This window comes from Macrobrachium rosenbergii, chromosome 11 (assembly GCF_040412425.1).
Source record: "Macrobrachium rosenbergii isolate ZJJX-2024 chromosome 11, ASM4041242v1, whole genome shotgun sequence".
Taxonomy (NCBI): Eukaryota; Metazoa; Arthropoda; class Malacostraca; order Decapoda; family Palaemonidae; genus Macrobrachium; species Macrobrachium rosenbergii.
The window spans coordinates 32,987,451-33,014,359 of record NC_089751.1 but is presented as its reverse complement, the minus strand read 5'-3'; the positions used below and the strand labels follow the sequence as shown (position 1 = coordinate 33,014,359).

Sequence of the window (26,909 nt, the reverse complement as noted above, 5' to 3'; positions counted from 1 at the left end):
TTTCAGGAATATCTCACTGTTTTCTGAGGGATACCAGTCTCTGCAGAATGCTGTTTCCCAGTAAGATACAGGTACTCCACAGCAGTGATGTAGGAATGGCTTAAGAAACCTTCCATGTCTACAAAGCTGCACTATGCAAGTTTCATATTCACATGCATTGTCATCCCATATATATCATATTTTATGAGTAAACTAACCAGTTTTCACAAATGCATATTTTCTTGTCAGAACAGTTATATAAAAAATACATTTTTCAAATAAAAACTTACACATGAAAGAATATTAACTTTGTACTGTGAAAGATTTTTGTAAAACTGTGTTCATACTATACAAATAGGAAAGTGCCTCGAGATTTCCATTGAAATTTGTAAAAATATTTAAGATTTTTATTATTGACTATTGATATGGGTATAAACATACCTGTAAAACTTGTATTTTGGATTTTAAAGATTTGTAATAGACTTTCATAGCAGAAGGGGTGAGAGACTGCTTTGCCCATTGGTTATAAAATGATTAAGGCCATTCATGTTTGGGTAGACATCAGTCAAAGAATTTAACTGCCATATCTTTTTATATGCAAAACAGGAAATAAACTTTATTACTTTTGAAGTAGTCTTGTGAAATTCTTCCAAGACAAATGCTTTGTAGTAGTTTGTGTACAATTACAGCAGCAAGTGCTTTTGTGCAAATTGGGGAAAGAATTAAGGTTCATTGTTTGGCATTTTTCTATTGAAGATTTAGATATTGACAAGAAGTTTATTACTGCTATTAGAGATGAACCAGACCACATTTACTAAAATCTTGTTGGCATCTCAACAGAACTTCTTGGTTTATGAACAAGACATGCACTTTGTATTGCAAATGTGATCTTTCAACCTTATTTGCTCTTTCTGTTAATGAATGGAGACATGTATTTATATTCAATTTTGTCACTATGTTCAAACTTAGAACTAGTAATGCATATGGAAAAAAAAAATCCCAGTGTTAGTGAATGTTAATTTAAAACGTATTCTGTAAATGCTACTATGTTGTGTTCTTTTTTTCATGCTAATGCATACTTGTATAGCAAGGAACCTATTCTGGTAGCCACTGTGACTCAAGCCCACCCACTTTCCCTGACGACAAGGCATGGGACTGAGGTGAACATTTATCTTGCACAGACCTGGCATGTAATGAAGAAGCGGGTGAATTGTTGTCACAGCTGTATGAGTATGACGTAGAGACTAGGTAATTGTTGTAGGACAGGAGAAAGAGCCCTCTTGTCTTGAGTCCTTTATATTCCATGACTGTGTCAATGAGCACTATACCGGCCAAGACCAACTACAAGGGAATTGTTAGTGATTGGTTGGTCTGTCTTGTGGAACTTTGGGGGACCATAAGAGTGTAACTCCTTTGAGGACTCACACAGTGGCTACCAAAAGTAGGTTTTCCTACATCAAAACCTGTTTTTTTTTTCACTCCTGCTCCAGCTTAAAATGAATACTCTGTATTGATACTTTGTACATATATGTTCATAACTGAAATTACCATAGGAGATTGAGAAGAATGTGTGCAAATGCAAGGTTCCTAGCTTTGTATGAAAATTGGGTCCCATGACCCAGTGCTGGGGTTGGGAAGGCCATTCAGCACTGTTTCTTGTTTGAAAAAAGAAAAATTGTCAAATATGAACAGCAGTTCAGTAATTTTTAAAAGATAAGGTGGAAGTCTAATTTTCTTTTAATAGTACCACAAACATGAAGGATATACTGATTTTCTTTTAATAGTACCACAAACATGAAGGATATACTGATCCTTACTAGTACACGATTTGCCCATCCCAAGCATTACTGTGAATACAACAAATTCCATCATTGCAGCTGATAATGCAACTTGTAATAGCTGCTTTGACAGCAACAATACCTCCTTTCATTTTTAAAAATTATAACCAGAACACTGCCATTTTATAAATAGACTTCAGCTATTTTCCACAACTTTTCAGTGAAAGGTGGTAAAACTGCACAGGTAGTATCTAGATGAAGTGACAGAAAACTGAGATAAAAAAGAAATACAACTGAAAGGTATCCTTTGGACGTCTTACACTTAACCTAGGTTATGGTCAATTTTTGGGAACCTTTTGTGCCATTAAATTTGATCTTGTCCACTTAAATCCAGACTTCTTCATTCTCATCACAAACTCTAGGGAGCAAGGTTCTTCAAGATTGCAAATCATAATGTGCCAGCAACATTTAGTCACCAATATCCTTCCTTTTAATTTACTTTTACCATACATCACAGACTTCTTACCTTATCTCATAGTCACTGGAGGTTTGTTAGCCATTAGCATACAGTGATTATGCTTATGCAGCCAAGGACTGTCTTGTTAAAACAAGTGCAGTTATAGGAGAATGATTGGATTTCCTGTACATTCTTTAACCACATATGCAATGACATTATGCAAAACAAGTCGATTTGGTGCACTGTCAGTCATGTGAAATGCTTTTGTTATTGCATTATTTTTGCCCAAGGAGAAACCTAGTGTTTTATTCATGTACATTGTACATTATTTATTAATAAAAGATTAATAATGAATATTCAAAACATTATTATTAAAGAGGTATCTGATTCTTTTGCATTCGGTGTTTATCTTACCTTTATAGGTTTTGTTTTGATGTTTATTTTTTATATAAAGCAAATTTATTTTTTCTTACAAAGTATACAAACCTTCATCTTTACGCAGGAGTATGCTTCAGCGCACAAGCTAGTTTGGTTCACAAAGTAATATGAGTCATACCTGGTTGGAAACCCACATTTCTTCCACTTGCCTGGCACATCACTGGTCAGCAGTCTAAATCCGAAAAAAGGTAGTGTGTCTTCATCTATTTCCATATGAGATTGCCATCTTGTAATATGCTCCATTATTTTCCATCACACCTGCCTATCTTGTTCACATTTGGTGCCAGTTGGTTGCTCTGTCTCTCTCTCATCAGTGTTTGGAGATTTAACCAATTTCTTTTTCTGTTATTTTTTTTTATTTAAGGAATGGTAGTCCTTTCAGATGGCACTGTGGCTGTAGGTCATTCTCCTCTTTTTTCACTCTTCATAGAGTTCGGTGCTGGCTGGTTTCATAGATTTCCTTGTAGGACGGTTGGAAGAAACTCAATTTCATTTACAGTATTATGCTACAATTTTTTCCAAGATATTAAGGGTTTCAAGAAGGTGCTGGCATGGGTGGCCTTGTACTGTATCAGTATTTCCTTGGCCAAGTTTTTTTCCCAAGATTTGCAGTTTTGAGAAGGCACAGTCTTAGGTAGTCTTATATTGGTGTTGTTAGTAATTTTTTTTAGCCTATGTTCTTAGGGACCACAGTCACTTTTTCCTGAAAAATTGGTCATACAACTGGGTGGGCATCCTGAAGTTACACCAATTTGGAAGTTAATGATTTCCTCTATAATCTGATTGCACAAAATGCAAAATAAATCCTTACAAATATTCAAAGGTACTGAAAATAAAGAAAAGAAAAAAGAATACAGTAGTTTAATTTTATTTACTTTATATATGAATTAACGTTTAAAATAAATTCAAAACTGTTACAATGCTTCAAGCTACTTACTCTATTTTTATTAAAATGATATAGTTTTCATTTTCTTATTCCTAAAAGTAGATGGTTTTGGTGCAGCAGCAAAATCTTGTTCTTGAACATCTAAGGATTCCAATGCATTTCCATCTATTCGACCTACTTTGACATTAGCTTTTTCTTGCTGGGTCTGAAAAAAAGTAACAGAAGCAATATCATAAATCTGTTACAAGTTTCCATGCACTGAATTATGGAATGAGGTTACTAGGCTCATGCATAACAAGGAAAAGTTCGATAGCAATTTTTTTTTTCATCAATTGAAAATTGCCCCAAGACATAATTCAAATGTCAGACTGATAAAAAAATAATTACTCATGTCCTTCATTAAAAAAAATAAATTATTTTTCTATCAGAAATCATCTTCCATGGGTAAGAAAATTTTTAATTTCTCACACGTCTCATTCCTTAGTTGTTGAGGTGCCAGTTTACATTTATCAAACCACACCATTTTCATTTATCAACCAATCATACTGTTATACACTGGTTCAAAGCTAGTGAGGCCTTAGTTAAGTGATTAGTTGAGTGAAAAGCAGATCTTTCTTGGTAGGAACCCATCTTGTCTGCCCCAATCTCTCACATATTTTGTTGGTGTTAACAGTCTTGAGGGTTTTGGGGTTAAGCACTGACTAGAAACTACTGTAGTGGTTTGAATTTTATGGCCTAATTTAATACCTTATACCTCTGGTCAACATTACAGTTTACTAATGCTGAACCACTACTTCACAGGTAAGTAATTGAGCACCTGGCTTTACAGGTACCTTGATCACCCAGATATTGTGATAATACAGTTATGAGCTCATTTTCCAAAATAATTAATGTAAACCTATAAGCATTTTACATAGCACTGATCACTCAAGTCGGTTATATCCCTATATGTTATATCCTTATCTCTCTCCCCAACCCTAGCTGTTATCTTTATTCATCAAATAACAACCAACACAGGATGAACCTTTCATTTGGAATTCCATTTTTGGCAACTCCTACGGTTCTTTTAAGCTGCTGTAAGAAGCACTAAGCCACCAGAAAAAGTTTACACTTGCAGCCAAATGTCTCCATATGCAGTACAGTATTTGGCTGTATTTTAGCCCTTCATGATGTCATCCAAAACAAGAAATCTCAAACATGAACACAATTCTACTTATGCCTTAACTTATGCATCCATTTTTATCAATTGCTTATTACATAGAAAAAAATACCACAGGCCTCTCTCAATAGCTAATTACCACTTCAGTAGCTTCAAGTCAACAACTCTATTAAGTCTCCAACTAGACTGGCAAAAAAAAAAAAAAAAAAAAAAAAAAAAAAAAATTAACTGTAAAGATCACCTTACTTTTAAACACAATTAGCCACCATAGTCTCTCAAAAGCAAAGAAAACGTAACTCATTCAGTACAGGGACAATTAATTTAAAGCAATAAAAAACTCAACCATTCTAGTGATAAAAAACTAGCTAAAAATTGATAATTGTAAGATGAATGTCCAATTAGTTAAAACTTGGGGAATTGCAAAACATGGCATTAAAATGCTTCTTAACATTTTCTATTACTAAAAACTTGAAAAAATGGTATATGTATGCATGAAGTAGTATATAATACTTCAAAAACAAAGCAAAATAACTGCTTACCTTCATAACTGGGCAATTTGCTGCCAGATGCACTACAGACCCACATCCTCGGCAAGAGCCGCCATTTGGGTACAAACCACGTGGATTATCTGGGCATTGTCTAGAAATGTGTCCTATCTGTTTACAGATAAAACAAGTGGCAAGAGGAAATTCTTCACTTTTGCTTGCTTTAGGACACTCACTCACTCTGTGTTCAGTAGAACCGCACTGTAAAATGGAGTAAAAATTTGCAATTAGTTTTCCTATTTGCTGAGCAGGAGATTTTTCTTAAAACAATTTACTCTCAAAGGGAATGGCTACCAGAATAAAATCAGTGGAATGGTTACTACTACTGTATATTCATACTTAAAAACACAAACAACAAATGTTTAAATACTGAATGCACTATTATCTCCCTTTTCATCACTACATTCTGCATGAAGAGGAGGAGGAAGAGTGGCTGGTCTCATATAGCAGGGTGGAAGGAGAGGCTGGGATTCTGAATTTGACCAATAAGAAATGCACTGTAATTTTTGTGTGGCTATTTTCCCCCTTTTCATTTCTTTAAAAATTTCCTTCACGTTCAAGGCCTGTATCATTGACAGGTCAATATCCTCTGAAATTTCAACCTTATATGGCATCATCTCCATCTCTTAACTTTGCTTACACTTTTCTCTATTGAAGATGGTGTATGTGGTTTGTAAATGAGTGACTTCTAAAAATTGTAACTTATTCCAATTAATCTGTGTATGCAGTACCATATTTTAACAAAAAAAGAAACTAATATGTATGTGTATTTTAAACATTTATGGCCTACCAAAATATATCATGTGATTTCTAACCTACTTGAGTCTTCTGCGGTTCATGCAAATGGCCACAAAGCTAAAAAAAATTATTCCATTTAATTATTATTCCACCCATCAAAAACCATTAATTTTGAGTGAGATATGTTAATGACTACATGTAGTACCTGTTTTGAATAGTTATACTTGACTTATGAGTTTAATTTACAACTTGGTTCTCAGTTTCTAACCATATTTTAAATCAAGGGATACCTGTGTATAGACTATACAGTAGAACCCCGGTCCTCGACTGTACTAGAACTCGAAATAATTGGATTTAAACACGAAATGTTGAGTAAATTTTGCGTCGGAGTTCAAACAACAAACCGGAATCCGACCCGATGAATCATATGATGTTTGTAGAAAAAAAAGTTTGGGCGGCTGCCGCTAGTTGGCGTTGTTGGTGGCGTTCTTCCCATGCTTATTTAAAAGCATTTAAAGCCCACACATGCTGCTGCTGCTGCTGTTGAAAAACAAGCCATATTATCACATTAAATTAATAATACAGTATTTATAAACCGAATTACTGTATGTCTGTTATCATAAAATAAAGAAAAATTTCCGAAATTACGTCGGAACTCGGCAGCCTGTGGCAGATATAAAAATGTTTATGTAATTAGTACCGCGATACACCACCAGGGCGGCGCTATGGTTTGTTTATATCTGCCACAAGCTGCCGAGTTCGACGTATTTCGAAATTTTTCTTAATTTTATGATAACAGACATACAGTAATTCGGTTTATAAATACTGTATTATTAATTTCATGTGATAATATGGCTTGTTTTTTCAATGTTATCATTATTAACAACAGTTTTCATGTGTACCTGTTACAGTACATTCTGGTAGTGCCTATACGCTACTTAGCCTAGCCTATGGCTCTCGGTATATCATCGGTACATGTACGGCCGCATTGGTCATAGGCCAACTTTCTTGATACAGTATGCATTTAAAAATGTAAAAGTGCTTCTGATACGGTAAGTTATTCAACTCTGAACCTATTTAATTGTAATTTGTGTAAAGTTTTGTATAAAAAGGCAAGGTTGGGGTAATGACTGGTGGTCAGGAATGGATTAATCCATTTTCAGTTATTTCTTATGGGAGAAATTAACTCGGAAATCGACAAAATCGAATCTCGACACTTCTTCTGGAACGAATTAGCGTCGAGAACCAAGGTTCTACTGTATATATAAAAAACCTAGTTAATTTAGAACCTAAAAGATACTAACTTGAAAAAGAACCTGTTAACCAGTTAGCATTTACTTAAACCAATTAATATGAAGTAACAAAGCACACAAAAACAATGGAAAAACCTAACGTTGGCTGAAGAAAGAATGGCCTACTCCTTTCAAATAAACCATAAAGAATAGTTAACAACAATAATTCTAACTACCACCCACAATGATGGTGAAAGCCCTCTTAATGGCTAAGACATTCTACTTTAAAGACACACTAAAGTCTGTGGATTTCAGTGAATACCAAAATAATGTCCCCCACACACACACAAACAGAGAGTGAGTTCCCAGCTAGGGACTCCTGGATCTACAAATGGGTAAAGCTAAGCTACCAGTAAGCTGCCGGATTTCTTTTTTGTGTTAAATAACAATGATTGTCTAAAATTTTGTTGACCTCAAAACTGACCAAGTCAGTCATGTAATGGGTTAGTGCCATGACAAATTTTGATTGAAATAAAAAAATAACACTATCTATATTGTACTTACCCCATAGCAAATACAATTCTGCTCAGTACCATAACCTCCAGAAACTTCGGGGCATTCACTTATCACATGACCTCTTCTTCGACAACGGAGACAAACTCTCTTACTTTCACGGCGTAATATCTTTTCTTCCTTTCTACGCTCACCTTTCATGGTTTTTCGCAATTCCTCTTTTGACGCACCTCTCTTCAATAAGTCAGCTGATAAGAAATAAAAAAATCATCAAAAATATAAAAACTGTACACAGATGTGAGATGAATAAAATCCCTCAAATTTTAACATCTGTCAGTGGACAATTAAGAATAAAGTACTGTATGTGCACAGTTGGGTCTCAACATAGAGTCTGGTTCCAATATTGCCCAAATAAGTAAAAAATCATACATTCAAATCCCTTCAATAAAGCGTACAAGGTACTTCCAAACTACACGTAACTTATGCACATCTCCATGTATGCAGTAGACAATATATCATCTCTACACTACTTGAAATAGATAAAACTCTATCAATTTGAGTCAGGCCAATTAAGTAAAGCGGTTGTTGTTAAAGGAATGTAATTCTTTCCCATCATTATTAACTAAATAAAAGCTTATTTTTTCATAAAAACCATTACAGGCAGTCCCCGGTTTACGACGGGTCCAGCTTACGACGCTTTTCAAATATATTCATCAGAAATTATTTCCTGGTTTACAACGCATGTTCCGGGGTTACGACGCGTTGTACGCCGATCCGACAGAAGAAATATGGCTCTATAACAGCAGAATAATCAAAATTTGGAGGTTTTTTTGATAAAAAACTCTCAATAAAAATGTAGTTTACATCATTTTCAATACACCCAAAGCATTAAAAGTAAGATTTTCTTAAGATTTTCGACGATTTTTCAGTTTACGACGCGGCGTAAAAACGGAACCCGTCATAAACCGGGGACTGCCTGTATTAATATTACAGAGTTTCAACCTCCCAACGAATTGGTTAGACAACACAAAAAGTAAGGCAGCTAACTGCTCAAGACTCAGGGAATCATTGATGTTTATGAAGGGCTACAAATTTGCTGACTGTTAATTGCTCTTCATCCGTCTTTTGACTCTAGACTGAAGTGTCTGGGATTTCACTTACCATGAAATGGGCTAAATTTAAGCACTAGGTTTGTAATAAAATGTTCTGTTTTGAAAAGCTTACATACTGTACTTCACAAAAAATTTCCTTAAGAAACCCTGATAAAACACATTCAAGACCCCATGATTTATTACTCATCAAGGAGACGAGCATCTTAGGGAGCATACAAGCATACATTAATGAACAGTCGTAACATTAGAGATAAATATAAACGTCAATGATTAATACAATGAAAGAAATTACATAGTTGAAAAAGTGCTTTTTCAAAAGCAGAGCAAGCAAAATACCCACATTATATAGTTCTTCATTATGGGAGCCATTTTCATCAGGAATCTACACAAACATAGTGATAATTAGTCTTCACTAAAATTGGTGAGCAATTAGTAAATAAAGAACAATTACTGACATGATCACTCAATCAGTTATAAAATTTATATATATAAAAAATTCAGATCACTAGTTTTAATAATAAAACTGACCTCTTAATTTCTTGAGTCTTGTAGCCCCTTCCTTTGTAACCCAAAATCCATCGAAGAGTACACGCTCTAACTTTTCCTCATCACCACTGCTCTTCTGAATCGAATCTCTTTGGCTACCTTTTTCAGTGTCCTTTACTTTACACTTCTGTACATTTTTATCATCAGAGACATTCTTCATAGTATTCTTCTGGTCATTTATCAACTCTCTTGTTAATTCCTTATGGGCTTTTCTTTTGGCTTTCATCATTTTCTTTCTAACCTTTAAATAACAACTCCTGTTTAGTCATAATAATACTTATACAATTTGCAGTTTTTACTACAAGCATCAATTAAGAGCATACTGTTTAGAACAATAAATCTAAAATATTACCTGGAATACACTTATTTGACATTAAGCCTGCTTATCTCAGATACTGAAATACCACCCAAAATTAATAAATCACTACTGATGAAATAAATAGTGGCTGAGGACAATACCAAATGTCTTTCAGTAATGGTTTATCCCAAGGGTTTCTTCTGAAGTGAAAACTAATCTAAAGGTTATGATGCAGAAGCTCTGCATGAAACAATGATTTGTACAATAGTGAAGGTAACAAAAGCAAAAGTTTAAAGTGTTCCTCCAGTAACACAAACCATTATCTGTTTCATCACAAACCCATCAATCAAATAAGAGACCTCAATAAATGTTAAAAACAGAGTAGCTAAAAGTAACTGTTCACCTCTGACCCATCGGTAGGTATAAAAGCTATACCTACCAAATTGAACTTGTGTCTTCAGAGTTGCTAGCAAACAGATGTACCAACCCCACTATGGAAGAAAATAATATATTTAACAAGTAATCTGCATATTTCCAAGTATACAAGCCAGAGCCTTTTATATGGGAGCACAAGGCTATCTTTCATCACAAGTTGGAATTGGTTGTTGAAATGGGTTTAAGTATATAAAAGGCTCTTGTTTGTATACTGGAAAAATACATATTACCTTTAAAAATGACACTTTTATAATAAAATAAAGTTTTATATATACTTACCCAGTAATTACATAGCTATTTGTTTCACTTGTCCGGCAACTTAAAATTTTGAAATCTGCGGGGTTGTGCTCATTTGTTTTAGGGTAAGTGACGTGCCCACCCACTTTCAGGGGGAAAGAGAGGAACACCTTAGCAAAGAGCTTAATTTGTTTATGCTCCTATGTCCATGCGAGGGGAGGAGGGAGGGCTCTGATAATGTAATTACTGGGTAAGTACGAGGGTAAGTCAAAAAGTTCCAGGAAAAATTCAATATACTCTTTATTTAAGGAAATTCAAACATCATTTTTCTACATATCTACCATCTATCTCTAGACACTTTTCAAGGCGCTGTTTCCACCTCTGCAACCCTTCTTTGTAGAAATTTGGGGCCTTTCTATTAAACCATGTTGAAACTGCATGTTTAGCAGCATCCAAAGATTCAAACTGGACTCCTCTTAAGTGTTCCTTGAGTTTTGGGAACAGGAAAAAATCTGAAGGAGCAAGATCAGGACTATAAGGAGGATGTGGAAGAGTTTCCCACCTAAATTTCCGTAGGACTTCTCTTGCAACCCTTGATGAATGTGCTGGAGCGTTATCATGATGGAACAAAATTCTGCGGTGCAACTTTCCTCGACGTTTTTAGCCAATGCAGTCTTCAGTTTTTGCAAAACACCTTTGTAGTAGTTCCCAGCGATTGTTTTTGTCCTTCAAGGAAATCAATCAAAATCACTCCTTTGGAGTCCCAAAACACTGTTGCCATAACCTTCTGGGCAGATCTCGCCACTTTGAACTTCACTGGTGCAGCTGAACCTCTTGGTAACCATTGCTTTGATTGAATTTTACTTTCTGGGTCATATTGATGGATCCAAGTTTCATCTCCAGTAACAATCCGGTCAAAAACTCTGATTCATTTGATTCAATCTTCGTTAAAACTGCAAGAGAAAGTTCAGCTCTTTGATGCAGTTGGTCTTCGCGCAACGCTTTTGGGACCCAACGTGCTGAAAGTTTACTCAAACCAAGATTTTCATTTAAAATTGAAAATGCGGAACCATGGGAGATCCCAGTTTCATTAGCTATCATATCAATAGTAATCCGACGATCCTCATCCACTAGATTCTGCACCAAAGCCACAATTCTTTCATTTTTTGCAGTCGATGGTCTTCCCTCTCTTGGGTTGTCTTTGAGGTCCTCCCGACCATCCTTAAATCGCTTTATCCAATCATAAACAACTGATTTAGATGGAGAAGAATCTCCATAAACTTGTTGCAAAGCTTCAATAATTTTTCCTGGTTTCCAATCAAGCTTGGTCAGGAACTTGATGTTAGCTCTCATCTCAAAATTTTTATTTTCCATGGGTTCAAGAAGTTACTTTTCTGAAGCAGATGTTAACACCACGGTAGCAAGAGGATGACTGAGGTAACAAGTCTATATGGATCACTACATCACAGATAATTGTTTACCAAGTATTTGGGTTGTTTCATTCCTGTGTAAATATATCATTCAACAATTTTTCCTGGAACTTTTTGACTTACCCTCGTATATATAAAACTTTATTAAAAATTGTCATTTTTATACAAGTAACTTACCCAGTAATTACATAGCTGATTCCCACACTGAGAGGGGGTGGGAAGGCTTGGACATGTCTACCCCAAAACATTAATAAAATGGTGATGAATTTGTGAATACGAAACTTGCTAACACTGATTCAGTGTTTGTTGTTCCTTACCTGATAAGAGAGCTGCCAAAGGTAGATACTGCCTCTGGTTGGCACTTATCTTATCTTACAGGCGGGGCAGTATAGCCTGAAGTGCCTATTACTATAGTGGATGCTTTGCAGTGATGGAGTTCTTCATTGGAGGGGTGGATAGAGCTTTCAGCTGGCACGTTGTTGGCCCAGCGTTCGACTCTCCGAGCAGCCAATGAAGAATTAGAGGAATTTATTTCTGGTGAAGACTTGAGGGGCTGTTGACAACCCAAAGCATAGAGCCTGAAATTGGAAAACTTTGTCCTGAAAGACAAATCTTAGGAATTTCCTGGAATCCTGGTGTACTGGGATATGAAAACAAGCGTCTCTCATGTCTATCGAGACCATCCAATCTTCTTGGGAAACTGCAGCGAGAACTGAGCTGTTCGTCTGCATCCTGAACTGCGTGGTTTGGACAAAGATGCTCAGAGCACTTACATCCAGGACCAGCCTCCAACCCCCAGAGGTTCTGGGGGCTACAAAGAGGAGGTTGTAAAACCCCTCCGATGAAAAGTCTTCTACCTTCTCTATAGCTCTCTTGTGGAGAAGAGCCATGACTTCCTTTGAGAGGGGCAAAAACCTCTGGGAGCCTACCAAGTACACCTTTAAGACGATGGGCACAGGCGACAAAGGTGGACTCTCCTTGAAGGGGATTGCATACCCTTCCTTGAGAACCCATAGTACCCATGGTTCTACTGATCTGGCCTCCCACTGTCTCCAGAAGTGTAAGAGTCTGGTGCCCACAGGTAGACGGAGGACCGAAGTCCCACTTGCTAGAGACAGGTCTAGATGAGGACTTCTTGCTGATAGGGCGATCTGATCTGGGATTCGTGCGTGGGCACGAGGAAGCTCTTCCTCTGTTACCTCGAAAGGGCCGTGGCTGGAGAGGAGAGAAAGGCCAAGGATTAAATGAAACCAGAAGTGTTTGATTAGACTCCTTTGTTCGCTTGGACGACTGCGCAAGCAAGTTGTGAGTAGCCTTTTTTTTGTAATTCTGTAGCTACCCGCTCTAATGTCATTCGAGGAAAAAAGCTGGTACTGTCCAGAGGAGCGAAAAGGTGAGCAGATCTCTGGGACAGTATCACTCCTTTAGTGGTGAAAGTACACCAGGTCTCTTTTCTTCAGCATACATGACGAAAAAAGAGCAGCTAACTCCTGTGCCCCAGCTACAATCTTCTTGTCTGCACATGACAGGACTCAGAGCCAGTCTGTTGCAAAGTTCTCTTGGAGGGAAGAACAGTCCTCAATTTTCTTGCTTAACGCGCCCACCGTCCAGTCAAGGAAACTGAACATCTCGAATACTTTAAAAATATCCTTAACTAGGCGGTCAAGCTCTGAAGACGAAAATAATTTTCGCTGCATCGAAGGCTGAATGACAAGCAGGGTCAATCAAACCGGAGAAGTCCCCTTGAGAGGAGGCAGAAACTCCCAAGGAAGGAGCTTCCTTGGTTGCATAGAATACATATCTCCTTTTGGAAAGCTGAGGAGGAGAACACAATACAGCTTTGCCCAACTCCCTCTTCCCAGACAGCCAAGAGTTGATCCCTGACAATGCTTTCTTGGAAGAGAAAGAGAGGACCATCTTTGGGAGTCTAGTGGTACTCGAGGATTGACATAACAAGAACACTGATCCCAGGGAAGAAGGGGGGAGCGGTGGAGAAATATGTTGGGAAGCAGAACAAAAAATAGTTCAATACTCAGGCATAGGCTGATAAAGGCTGTTCTGGTTCAGGTTTCTCCTCTGTTGAAGATACAGCGGAAAGCACCAAATCTTGCTGCAGTTCTTCTGGTTTCAAAGATGTGGGTTTCTTCAACAGTTCCATGAGGTTGTCCAAACGTTGGTAAATGGGAAGCAAAGAAGAGTCTTCGGATGCTGATGCACTTGCAGAGGATACAGCCTTGGGGATCTGTGACACAGAAGGCGGCAAAGCAAGTTGACCTGCAGCAATAGAGACGTCTGAATCTGAAGCCTCAGACTCGTATTCTAATGCCAAGGAGCTGGGAGCCAACGGGATGTATGGAGCTACAGCGCAAACTGAAACTGCAGCATGCTTATGAGCCACTGGGAGCTCAGATCCAATGGGACAGGGAGGTCCCAAAGCGCGCTTATGAGTCAATTGGCGCTTGGGAGCCAATGGGCGCTTACGAGCCAGTGGGAGCTCTCTGTCGTCCCAGTAGCTGCAAGAGGGCTCTTGATCCTTATGGCACTTACGAGGTGCCACTGGATGTACATCTGCAACGTGCCTCTTCAAAGGCCTAGAAGACTCCTGAAAATGTCGACCGTGTCCTTTGGGTTCAGAATCTAAACCACTGGAAGATAAGGTGTAATCCAGTTGGACACCTTTCCAGCATTTGGTTGCTGAAACCTGGGAAATAGCAACAGGTTCAGCTGAGGAAGCAACTACTTGTGGGCAAACCCCACCGACCTCCCTTGGACTTACGGTTTGCCTCCTCCCAGGTGCAGGGGAATTTGGCAGGGAACTCCATCTGGGAGCATCGGTGGGATGAGTAGCCACCTCCTCCACAACACTAACACTAGCACTTGCACCGACACTTGCACTATGATCCTCATTTGCTTTGTCCAAAATAACTCTTACAGAAGCTCCTATCTGGGCGACAGTACTTACTAAATTGTCAAATTTCTTATCCATCTGAGCTTCGAGACAGGAGATGGTACTAGGTTCAGAGGGAAGGGAGCCAGGTAACAGAGTTGTAGAGAGAGGGAGAGAAGTAGGAATCTGGGAACGAGAAGTCAAAGGTGTTGAAAAAGCCGGTTTAGGGGTACAGGAGACAGAAGCTCTAGCCTCAGCTCTAGCAGCCGCTTTCCTAAGCCTAGCTTTCTCTAATTTGACCAAATGTTTGGTCAACACTTTCCATTTACTTACGTCCCAATCCTTGCAAGTCAAGTCGGGGGAACATACTTGTCCACGGCAGTGAAAACAAATAGAATGTTCATCATATTTAAATGAAGTCAACCTATATTACAGCCTTTGCTGCAATACCAGTTACTGGTCACATTTGGGTCTGACATAATAGACCAAAAATTGAAAAAGGCTAAGGTAAGCTTAACTAAGCTATGAAAATATAGCTCGGAGGCTACCAAATGAAAGAATACTTCACCGCATCCTTCAATAGACAACCAAACCAATCCAGTGAAACTACTCGTGAATTAACAAAACAAAGCTGCTGAACGGCTGATGTTTGGTCATCAAGCGGCAGAAACGAACTTGAGCTCCTCAGCTACATTGTACCTATTCTTCCCCGAAAATGGGCAGGACACTTACCTGCACCAAAACAAAAGAATGCTACTATGAATTTTCAATTCTTAAGCTGCCATTTAAAGTAGAAACCATAGCTGTGTAATTACTTGGTAAGTTTCATATATAAAATTTGAATTTAGGATGTCATGCGAGCATAATCGTTAGCTAACTAATTACCTGGTAAGTTACTTGAAGAAACAAGAGAGTAATTTTTTATTTGATGTTTATGAAATTTAGCTGTCAACCAAGGCACTGGGGTACTTTTGGCCATTCAGTACCTCTAGACAGAAAAGAGAGAGCTGGAGTAGTTGGAGAAACAGAAGCTGAAGTAAGGTAAAGTAAAAAGCTAAAAAGTAGGTGCAGCTGTAAACGCTCTTCAGTAATGCCCACACTGCACACACATACAAGAGTGTGAGAATTAAATCAGGGAGCTATTAACAGCGGGTGCTGCCTGCTTAATAGGCACACTTATAAAACTACCTTATCTTCATTGAATGCATACCTGGTCAGGTGATGGCGTTGCTCTTTCTGAGTGTCTAAACTGAGCTGCTGACAGCATAAAGGGCAATTGTAAACTGAGGGGATTTTGTTAAAACATATATTAGAGACACCCTGAAAATACTGTGTATTATGTAACTAATTTCATAAGATACAAAAGTACATGCATTTCAAGTAGAATATTTTTAGTCATCTAATGCTACAACAAATAAAACAAACAACTGAAGCCATTTACCTTCATTCTAAACACAGATTCTCAACTTATTTTAATATATTTTCTACAAAGAACAAAACTATTCTCACCGTATCTGCATCCATGGTTTCACTTAATGTACTTCTCAGATCATTGAGTTTTTTTACCATCTCAGTTTTGATCCAAAATCCCTCATAACGTGTCATTTGATCATTTTCTTCATATGGTAGCTCAAACCATGGCCTCTTTCTACCATTTTCAGCAACATAAAACTTCTGGCCATTTTCAATAACCATTCTAGAATCCTCAAGGACTTCCTTGCTTTTCTTCTTTTTCTTTGATTTTGAAACTGGATCTTGCTTTTCATCAGATTCTTCTAAATCCTCTACTTCTTGAGGTTTTTCAGTGAGATCCTGAAATCTATTCAAAAAATTGCTCACCTGAATGTCTTCTTTCTCCTCTTTCTTGAAAGTAATTTCTTCTACTGACTCACCAGTTTTCTTCTTCTTAATCTGAGCAACTATTTCAGACCATGGGGTAGCATCCTCTAACACTCGCTTGTTTGAGCCCTTAGACCCTTCAGCACGTGCAAAACGGACCATTTTTCTAGTTTTGTCCTAAAATATGAGATGAAAAATTAATAAAAAACAGTGCAATCAAAAATAAGTCTATATGTATAGGTAATCTGAGTACATTATAGTAATTTTTTATATCTTCAATTTTTAATACTATACTCTTTCTAAAATGTTTAGATCTCTCTGGCGGGGTTGTTTGGGTCTTCGCAGGTAAGGCACATCTGCCAAATGTATAACAACAACAGCGAGATAAAATCATTTCTCCCAATACAGATATCAAATAAAACCTTTTTCGTTACGCAGAATTCCAAGTCTATTACATAGGTTCACGATTGATAATGTTTTTTTAAGCAATTATAGCAATTACAAGAAACGGAATCAGATTTTCTTTCAATATGGCATCTCATTTTGGTGGTGTTGCCAGTACTTCACACATGGATCCACATGCGTTTAAATCCACGCATAAGCAGATTAGATTTTCTCTAGGGAGCACTTTCGGTGGTCACGGTCATCACGGTATATTATGTCTGGAGGCATTTCTCGTTTCTACATATACCTTGATTTCCTAACATCGTAGGTAAAGAATAAATTGGTAAGCAAGGAAATATGAAATAAAGCATAACCGTAAGTTTGGCAAGAGAAAATAAACAATCGTATACAGACAGATCTGTCTCTCTCTCTGAAAAATAATAATTGGAAACAATGACTAAATATTGCTTGAATACGATATGGCAACAACATTTTGGCCTGACTGAAGGGTAGATTGACTTTGACACTGACTTACAAGAAGTCATTCCTGGTCATCTCACAGACATGGATAGACATCATCTTTACAGCCGAGAAAAGGCAATCGTCTACAAAGTAAATAAGTATTTTCAAGACGAAAAGGCGAATGGAGGGCCTATGTTATCCCATAAAAAAGCTCTCGCTCGGACAGCTGCAGCAACAGGTTTCAGTGAGAGTACAGTTAAAAGAGTCTGCAGCAAATTAAATGAAGAATGGTGGACAGACTCTGAGCATGAGCAGCCTGTATTTTCGTCACCAAAAAAAATCTCAACCTGCAACCGTCACTGCTTTGGATGATTTTGACACATGCGAAATTAGAAGGGCAGTTCTGTCCTTTTATGAAAGACAGGAAATTCCAACTCTGGACTTGATAAAGAGGAATTAAAAGAAAGAATATCTTTTAATGGCTGCCGTGAATCCCAAAGTAAGGTTCTCATGAAGATAGGATTCAGATTTAAGAAGGTTGATGGGCGCAAATTTCTCTTGGAAAGGCGAGATGTAACTGTAGCTCGGTCAAGATTTTTGAGAGAGATGAAGTGTCGCAAGGAGTCAGGGTAGAAATTCGTGTACCTCAACGAAACTTGGGTCAATCAAAATTACACTGTTCAAAAGTGTCGGACAGACTTATCATCCCAGCAAGCTACAGGGGTAAAACCTCCCACCAGTAAAGGAAGCCGATTGATAATTCTACATGCAGGAACAGAAGATGGTTTTGTCAACAATGCAGAACTGGTTTTTCAAGCTACGAATGATGGGGACTACCATGAACAGATGAATGCTGAAGTTTTTGAAAAATGGTTTAGAAATCAGTTGCTACCGAACATCCCTCTCAACTGTGCAATCGTGATGGACAGCGCATCATACCATTCTATGCAACAGGAAAAGTATCCAACCTCATCTTGGAAGAAAGAAAACATAAAGCATTGGTTGGTAGAGAATGGCGAACAGCCAAGTGATGATTTGCTGAAAATTGAGCTGTATGAACTCGCTAAACGACGTATTAATAACATGCAGTTGAAGCAGGGCATAAGATAGTACGTATACCACCGTACCATTGCCAATACAACCCTATTGAGCTCATATGGGCTCAAGTGAAGTCTTATATAGCGAAAATGAATATGTTCAAACTGGCAGACCTTAAAATTTTAGTGCAAGAAGCATTGAACAATGTCACGGCAGAAAACTGGAAGAATGCAGCGGAGCACGTAGAGAAAATTCAAAAAGAGGATGCCCGGCAAGATGTGGCTGTAGACAAGTTGGTTGACAGTTTTGTCATCAACATAGCTGATAGCTCTGATGACGAGTTTTCTGAATAAATTATATATATAAAAAAGAGAGGATTAGGCCTACAGGGGAAACCTCTCTCTCGAAAAAAAACGCACCTTGACTTTTACCTCAGTGGTGGTGTGGAAAAAAAGTTTGATAAAAAAAAAAAAAAAATAGTCTTTAAAACTTAAGATGATCGTCACTCCTTGTTATAGATAATATATAGGCGACAAAGAAGTTTATTTTAATTCGTAATTCGAAAAATGAACAAGAAATATATCACCTACTTCTATAGCATTAATTAAATACTTTTAAGTATCTAATTGTGTAATAATGATAAATGTACAATCACTCAAAAATGTTTTGCAACATACTTCAAAACTTTTCGGACAACAGCTTATAATAGCGACACCTGGCGCTATTTGGCAACTCAGTTGTAAGCGCATGATACAGCTGAACACTAGTGGTGGGCCCGAGAAATTACCTGCAGTTTCCCTTAAACAGGGCTTTTTCTGATACTGCTTACCGTTGTCATACTTTACTTAATTAAAGCATCTTACTATAATACTTCAGAGGTCATCGCTGTTCTTATGTTTTAATATTTTCATCTCCAGCTGCCATCACTATCGTTGTTTTATCTCCATATGTGTGAACTTTGTAGACATAGGCCTACGACTGTTATAAGCTGAACTATTAGTCTTATTAACATCAACAAATACGACTTTTGTAAAGATTTGCTTCATATTATTATTAATCAAGTTTTTGAATGACTAATCCTATGTATATTGTGAATTAGTGAAACTTAATATAAAATATACTGAACTAGACTAACAGATTTCATGTCTATTTTTGTGATACATAGAATATAATCGTAACACACACACACACAATATATATATATATATACATATATACATATATATATATATATATATATATATATATATATATATATATATATATATATATATATATATATATATATATATATATATATATATATATATAATGCTGTTATCATGTGTAATTTCTTATTTCTTTCATTGCTACTTAGGCCTATCATTTTGATGCCTCAGTATGAAGTTAACTGAATATGTAACGCCTATTTTTGTATTTCTTATTATTTAAGTTTCTAAAGAATTAAAATTAGCAAGAAGTTCAACATTTAGTTAATGCTAAATGCCAGCAGTGAAGAAGACTACCATGCTCATCAGTGGAGAACGTCTCCTCATCGCAAAAGATGACTCTTACAGAAATCGTCGGCCACTGAATTATATTATAAAGCAAACCCTAGCCCCTATTCTTTGTGCTTCGCTGATATGAAGTGTTTCTTGGCAGGAGTATGATGAAATAATATCTTGGTCTCATGTAGCCTGTTACGGATGGTTTGAGCAGCAACTTGAAGGGAAAGCGTAATTTCTCTCTTTATAGCAACACCGTTGCCAGGGAGGTTAAGCGGAGCTCCTTCAATGATCATCCGATGATGGTCCTTAACAGTAGTGCAATAATGGGGTAGTCCTCCACTTTTTACAATGAATTTATCATATTTCCTCGTTCTCTCTGTTGTTGTATCCTTCTATACATGGTAGTTTTATTTACGCTATGCTGCCGAGCAATATCTACAGTACAATAGAGACATTAGTCTTATGCAAGCTAATGATTGTGGTGCAGCTGAGTCTGTTGCCCATCTTATCGGTGCAAGTGACGAGACAGTTTAGCTTAACTTTCCTGCCCGAATGTGGGGTCACACGATAACATACGATGTTATGAGATTTTTTCTTTTTTGTTTTTGACAACAATAATGGTTGAATTCTTTCTTTCTTTATTTATAAATAATTTCACTGATGATTATTCAATATTATTTTATTAGTCAATAAGCTTTTGTCTGGATTAGAAATATAGTTTCTTCTTTGACTCTTTTGCCCAATCATCTGAAGTGGAAATTTTCAAAATGTTTCGTCATTTTTCGTAATATGAATTTTTCACTCACCATTCTTTTTTATATTGTTAACCGTATGATTAATAACCAAAGTCGAATCAGAAAATTACATTTCCTTGTAAATATCAAATGAACAAATTACTGTTAGGTGAACAAAAACTTCTGGAACATGTTGCGAAACATTTTTGAATGACTGTACATCTATCTGCAAGTACTGACAAAATAGATAAGGTGATGTAAAAAAAAAAAAAAAAAAAAAAAAAAGCTGTAAGATTTAGAAAAGAGAGAGAGAGAGAGAGAGAGCAGGGCGGAGTAGGAAGGAGATTAAAGTACCTGGAAATCAAAAGCCCCTAAAAATCTTATAAGTATAGCCTCAGGGTTTGTCTCGAAGACATTTAAAGGTCTGTCACACACGTATCAGTTGCCTGTTTTCGTAAAACTGGCAACAGGGCAGATCTTTAAAAGCCTCGCCAGAGAGATCTATTCGTCGTGGCAAGAGTATAGTTGGGACTACTGTATAGCTGGAAACATAATGGAGTAAGAAAATTAAAGTATTAAAAATTTCATTCACTTTCATCAAAAGACACCAACTACAGTTTTACATATTACAATAAATGGGAGGAGGAGGAGGATTGAACACCTCCAATCACCTACACATTCATCTGGAAGCCAAGTGTAGTCTCCCTTGCACTGCTAAATTTGTTGATACCATCAAAAAGGCCTGGTCCTATATGTAAAGTATGTTATACATGGCCTAGCGTTTAATTGCATTTTATGGATTTTTTGTTATTGGCAAAAAGGCAACTAGGCCCTTCTGGATTGGCAATGGAGTCCAGAAACACTTTATGGATACTAGAACCACTGAGGAAAAATGCATCAAATATCCAGAATAAGAATGAAAGTCATCAGTTTACTCCACAGCTCCAGTTTTACTTTAAAAGTTTTTCTTTTTTTTTTTATTCAAACCACTACTCACATATAGCCCAATTTTGCAATCCAAAAATTCACATTTTTTGTTTGGCAAAGAAAAGAGTAGTAGTAGCTTGCAGGAATTTTTGTACATACCCTGACATATAACAGAGTATCCTGCTATTTTTAACTGTCTCTTTTTCTGTAGTGTGAAAACTGCTTATGAGAATATATGATTTTTCTTAACAGGAGAGAGCTCCAGTTAGTTGTGTCGTTAGGACAGAAAAACACAAAACTAAGCTAACCTGAACCTTTCCTAGATGTACAGACCTGAAGGCTTCCATAAAGTTTTGAGGTAATAGGTACTTTTAAGCAGATAGTATGCTACTGTACGATGCTTTAGGGCACTTTTTGTCACATAATACAGTACTTACTTAACATTTTCATGAAACTGTGAGTGTTTTTCACTCACCCAGTTTCAATAACAATTCACAATGCCTTATGGGTAAGAAGTGCTGATGGAAACTTTAAACAGCACAGTATTTTGTACTACAAAAGATGTAAACTGTCCCTTTACCCATCTGGAAGATAGATAACCCCTTCCTCTGGTAAAAGCCTCTCCCCAACAAAACAAACTTTGCTGAAGAATAAATGACCAGGATTGGGAGTGAGAAAAGAGGAAATGTGTGCCTTTTAGCCATGTACTTCCCAACCTCAAGACAACGAATATGCTGTGTGCAGTGCTAATGGGGGAAATGGTTAGGAGGAGGGGATGTACACACACGCCAGTTAGGGCCCAGTGGGCAAGGTTTGCTCGAGATGAATTTCTGTTTTTCACTTTTATGATTAGTAGAATCCTAAGTTGGGTTGAATGAGCTTGAGATCCAGTTGGCAAAGCATATATCTCCAACCTGGAAAGGATCCAGCTTCCTAACTTTGTTTGGGTTGGGGAAGATTAGTTGGATCTCTGTAATTTACTCAATGAAATATGGTACAGATCAGATTGGGGGAGGGGAGTCCAAGGGGACAAAGCCTCCCACACCAAGTAAGGACCTGGCACTGCACGTTAGGTTAGGTTAGATTAGGTTACATCCCTGTTACTGGATGCGGCCTGATCTAACCTACATTTTCATGCTTTATAAATCATCTGGTCACTGCTACTGTTGATATAAATGAAGCTTAATCCTTCTAAAACTCAAAATATGATAGTTAGTCGATCCAGAACACTTTTGTCTTTTCATCCTGATTTGCATTTGAATATTATGGTTTTAAATTAGGTACAGATAGAAGAGCGATTTCAAGAATCCATGGAGGACTAGGAATGGGGGAGAGGAACGAAGAAGCCGAAGGCACTATAGACTTCGCAGTGGCATTTGATATGGCACTAATTAAAACATTCTTTATGAAGGAAGATTATGTGACATATAGAAGTGGTGGAAGAGAGAGTCAAATTGATTTTCTGCTCTGTAGGAGACAACACCTTAAGGAAGAATTGGATTGTAAAGTGATATATGGAGAGAATGTTGGCCAACAACATAAGCTGGTGGTTGTGGACCTTTCAATTCGAAAAGGAACAAAGGGAAAGAGGAAAAGTAACCCTAAGATCAAATGGTGGGAGCTAGAGAAGGCAGAAAATGTGGAGTTGAGATCTAGGTTTAAGGAGAATGTTCTGAGAGAAATAAAGTTGGAAGATGATGTAAATGATTGGTGGGTTTAACAGCAATGTGATCCTAAGGCATGGGGAGGAAATTTTAGGCAAAACATCAGGCAAAGGTCCCCCGAAAGATAAAGAAAGTTGGTGGTGGAATAAAGACACACAAGACAAGATCAAGAAAAAGAAAGAATCCCAAAAGAACTATGATAAACACAAAACAGAAGAAAACGAGCAAATATCAAAAGAAGCAAAGAAAGTTGCAAAACAACAAGTTGCCAGAACCAAGGCTGCTGCTTTCAATGATTTGTATGAGAATGTTGACACACCGGAGGGCCAAAGAAACATCCACAGGATAGCCAAAGCTAGAGACAAAGCAACAAAAGACCTCACACACATTAAGCAAATTAAAGATGGAAATGGTAAGGTTCTAACAAAAGAGGAGGAAATTAAAAGTAGATGGAGAGAGTATTTTGAAAATCTTCTAAATTGAAGAAAAACCCAGGAATATCATTGACGATGGAGTAGCAGATGAAAGAGAAGTTCCCAGGATTAGTCGGAGAGAAGTGAGGCGGGTACTAAGTAAAATGAAGAAAGGTAAAGCAGTGGGACCAGATGGAATACCAGTCAAGGTGTGGAGGTGCTTAGGAGAGGAGGGATTGACATCTTGTGGGACTTGTTCAATAAGATCTACCAGCCTGAGAAGATACCTGACGCCTGGAGAAACAGCCTGCTAGTCCCCATTTACAAAGAAAAAGGGGACATCCAAGATTGTGCCAACTATCGGGGCATAAAGCTGATGGCACATGCCATGATATTCTATGAAAGAATAACAGAGGCAAGGCTAAGGGATGACAGTTTGGGTTCATGCCAGGAAAAGGGACAACAGATGCCATCTTTGTATTGCGACAAGCCATGGAAAAATATAGAGAAAAAGGAAAGGAACTACATCTTGTATTTATAGATCTTGAGAAAGCATATGATCGAGTGCCTAGGCAAGAAGTGTGGAGGTGCATGAGGGAAAAAGGTGTCTCAGAAAAATATGTGAGGATTGTAAATATGTATAGAGAAGCAACAACACAGGTAAGAAGCTCAGCGGGAACAACAGACAAGTTTGAGGTGAAAGTTGGACTCCACCAAGGTTCTGCCATGAGTCCCTATATTTTTGATACGGTAATGGATATGATAGTGTCTGGAGTGAAAGATCAGGTGCCTTGGAGTGTACTCTTTGCAGATGACATAGTGCTAGTGACCACTTGTAAGGAAGAAGCAGACAGGAAACAGGAAATTGGAGTTGTGGAGAAGTGCGTTGGAGGACAGAGGCCTAAAGATAAGCAGAGCAAAAACTGAATATATGTGGATGAATGGAGGAGACCAAGAGGGAAGCATCAACTTAGAGCAGGCAGAAGTAAAAAGAGCTACATCCTTTAAGTACCTTGGGTCGTGTGTCACTGATTGTGGAGGGATGGAGGAGGAAGTGAACCACAATTGGAGGAAAACATCAGGTGTGTTATGTGACAAATGATTTAATGTAAAGATGAAGGGAAAAATATACAAGAGCAGTGTCAGACCTGCGTTGATGTATAGTTGTGAAACATGGCCCATGAAGAAAGCACAAGAGAGAAAGATGGAAGTGGCAGAAAAGAGAATCCTACATTGGATGTGCGGAGGGACAAGAAGAGACAGGATAAGGAATGACTTCATAAGAGGGACGGTGAAAGTTACAGAAATATCAAAGAAGCTGCAACAGAGATGATTACAATGGTTTGGACATGTTATGAGAAGAGAGGAGGATTCTGTATGTAAAAGAACCATGAATATGGAAGTGCCTGGAACAAGGAGGAGAGGTAGACCAAGAATAAGATGGAGAGACACAGTTAACAGGGACGTGCAGGAGAAGAACGTGAGTGAGGTAATGGTGCATGATCGCAGAAGATGGAGAAGACTAATAACAAACAGCGACCCCATATAAAGATGGGAAAAGCTGAAGATAAAGAAGAAGAAGATTATGGTTTTAAATGTCAGTGATCCTTTTTAAGGTTTGAGGTGTAACTTTTGATAAGAAATTGACTTTTTAGAAGCATATACCTAATATTTCTAACCTTGTTTCTCAAAGAGTTGGTATCTTGCAGAAATTTTTTTTTCTTCTTGAAGCTAATGTGCCTAAGTATTTCAATCCCTTTCTTCTTCCTTGCTTTGGGTACTATTCTCCAGTGTGGTGATCAGGTGCTGACTCTCATCTCAACCTCTTGGATAGAGTTTTTTCTTCAGCCAAGCTTATTTTGCCAACTCTTAATATTGAGTAGTGGCATAAAGTGAGTCCATTATGTTTGCTGCATACAATGTACTACAATAACAACATCCCCTGCATTCTTCTCTACCTGACCTAGCTATTTTTGCTCACAACACTAGAAAGTCTGATGCTGTAAACAGTGTGTTGTATTCTAGTATCAGGTTCAATACTACTGTTTGACAGGAAATTTATTTTGGCTACAGCTAAATGTGGAATAGTTTGGTTGGTGCAACTGTGTAGTCTTCTGATGTTCAAACGTTTAGGCAGGGAGCAAATTCATTCCTGCTTTCAGTTGACATCTCCTGAATTCAGGAGTATCAGTTTTACTTTCTATTCCCTTGTACTTAAGAATTTATCACTTTTTCCTGTAAGTTTTCTTCCTTTGCAGACTGATTTTCCTTTGGATCTCTTTTAGGTTTCTGTTGTTTCTGTTCATATGGGTTTCCAACTGAAGATTTTAAGAAATAAGAGATGCATAAACTGTGTATTTTTCAGACTGATTAAGCCTATACTGTGATTCATGTATAAAGATAGGAATTTATGCATTGCAGTATTACCAATACTACTTCACCAGCACTTCCTACAGATAAAGCAGCCATATGAACTGAAAAGACTACTGTACAATGAAAAACAGCCAAAGTCAGAAAACACCAAAGTAACCTATTTAGGCATAAGAATTTATTCAGTTTTGACTGGCTGAAAAAGGTAGGTAACTAATGCAGACTAAAAGTCGACAAAAGTACTCATCATGAGCACATGTGCTACATGCAGCTATCACTTCCCAAATATCATAAAACTTGCAGAACACCTTGAAAACAACAATGGATTTAGATGATGTAAAACTTTATATATTTACTAACAGCCTATATCTGTCAGTTTTCAATTACTGGGTCCCCTGCATTTCCTATGGAAAAGTACCAAATTGACAATCTACCTTTCAACTATTTCTGATTTTGAATTCACCTTTTGCAAGACATTCCTAGGGTAAAACTGAAGAATACTTCAGCGCCCCTCTGGTTCGGTAACTACCAGTTTATGTGCAATATGGGTGTCGTGTTTAGTATCAGCCCCTTATGGATGAATGTAAACATAATTAAAAGACAGTAAATATCATAAACATGAAAAAAAGACAAACACAAACAAAAACATAAGCAAAGGCAGTAAATATTCTGGTCAGCAACTTGATACCATGCCTCCAATTTGGACTTCAACATATAATTTTCTATTGTTTTAATGCGTTATGAGCGAGTGTTTCTGATATTTGTTTCGTTAGCAAAAGAGTACTTTTAGAGATTGTGAACCCACCCATAGCCTAGCCTAGGCTATATCCTACAATTCGGAGAACCAGTGGGGAGCAGGGTGGGGGAGAACAAAGCAAGTGAAATATAGCCCAAAGAGCTTAATTCTCATTTAGCGTACGG

General features: G+C 37.5%; 3 protein-coding genes across 16 annotated transcripts in view; 1 reads left to right on the top strand and 2 right to left on the bottom strand.

Moving 5' to 3' along the window:
- The window catches only part of LOC136843291 (transmembrane protein 185B), a 32,720-nt gene extending 30,109 nt beyond the window's left edge, over positions 1-2,611 (top strand). For all 3 annotated transcript variants that reach the window (XM_067111491.1, XM_067111494.1, XM_067111493.1), the window contains one exon: positions 7-2,611. The gene's annotated coding sequence lies outside the window, so the exon portion shown is untranslated. The remainder of the gene's footprint in view (positions 1-6) is intronic.
- A 24-nt stretch (positions 2,612-2,635) lies between these two features.
- The window catches only part of LOC136843290 (zinc finger CCHC domain-containing protein 7-like), a 111,445-nt gene continuing 87,171 nt past the window's right edge, over positions 2,636-26,909 (bottom strand). For 10 of the 12 annotated variants that reach the window (XM_067111484.1, XM_067111490.1, XM_067111487.1 and 7 more), the window contains 5 exons: positions 16,180-16,686; positions 9,366-9,624; positions 7,777-7,973; positions 5,237-5,443; positions 3,505-3,743 (listed from right to left, as the gene is read on the bottom strand). In XM_067111484.1, coding sequence (XP_066967585.1) covers positions 3,600-3,743; positions 5,237-5,443; positions 7,777-7,973; positions 9,366-9,624; positions 16,180-16,671 — 1,299 coding nt within the window. In that variant the 5' untranslated portion in view covers positions 16,672-16,686 and the 3' untranslated portion in view covers positions 3,505-3,599. Of the gene's footprint in view, positions 3,479-3,504; positions 3,744-5,236; positions 5,444-7,776; positions 7,974-9,365; positions 9,625-16,179; positions 16,687-26,909 lie in introns of those variants that run through there. The other 2 variants (XM_067111483.1, XM_067111480.1) reach the window with 2 other exon arrangements.
- On the bottom strand, positions 9,631-15,874 carry LOC136843294 (uncharacterized). The gene is made up of 2 exons (XM_067111496.1): positions 11,961-15,874; positions 9,631-10,172 (listed from the first exon to the last, which is right to left on the bottom strand). Exon 1 carries the CDS (start codon positions 14,767-14,769, stop codon positions 13,816-13,818), a length of 954 nt encoding a protein of 317 aa, XP_066967597.1. The 5' UTR covers positions 14,770-15,874; the 3' UTR covers positions 9,631-10,172; positions 11,961-13,815.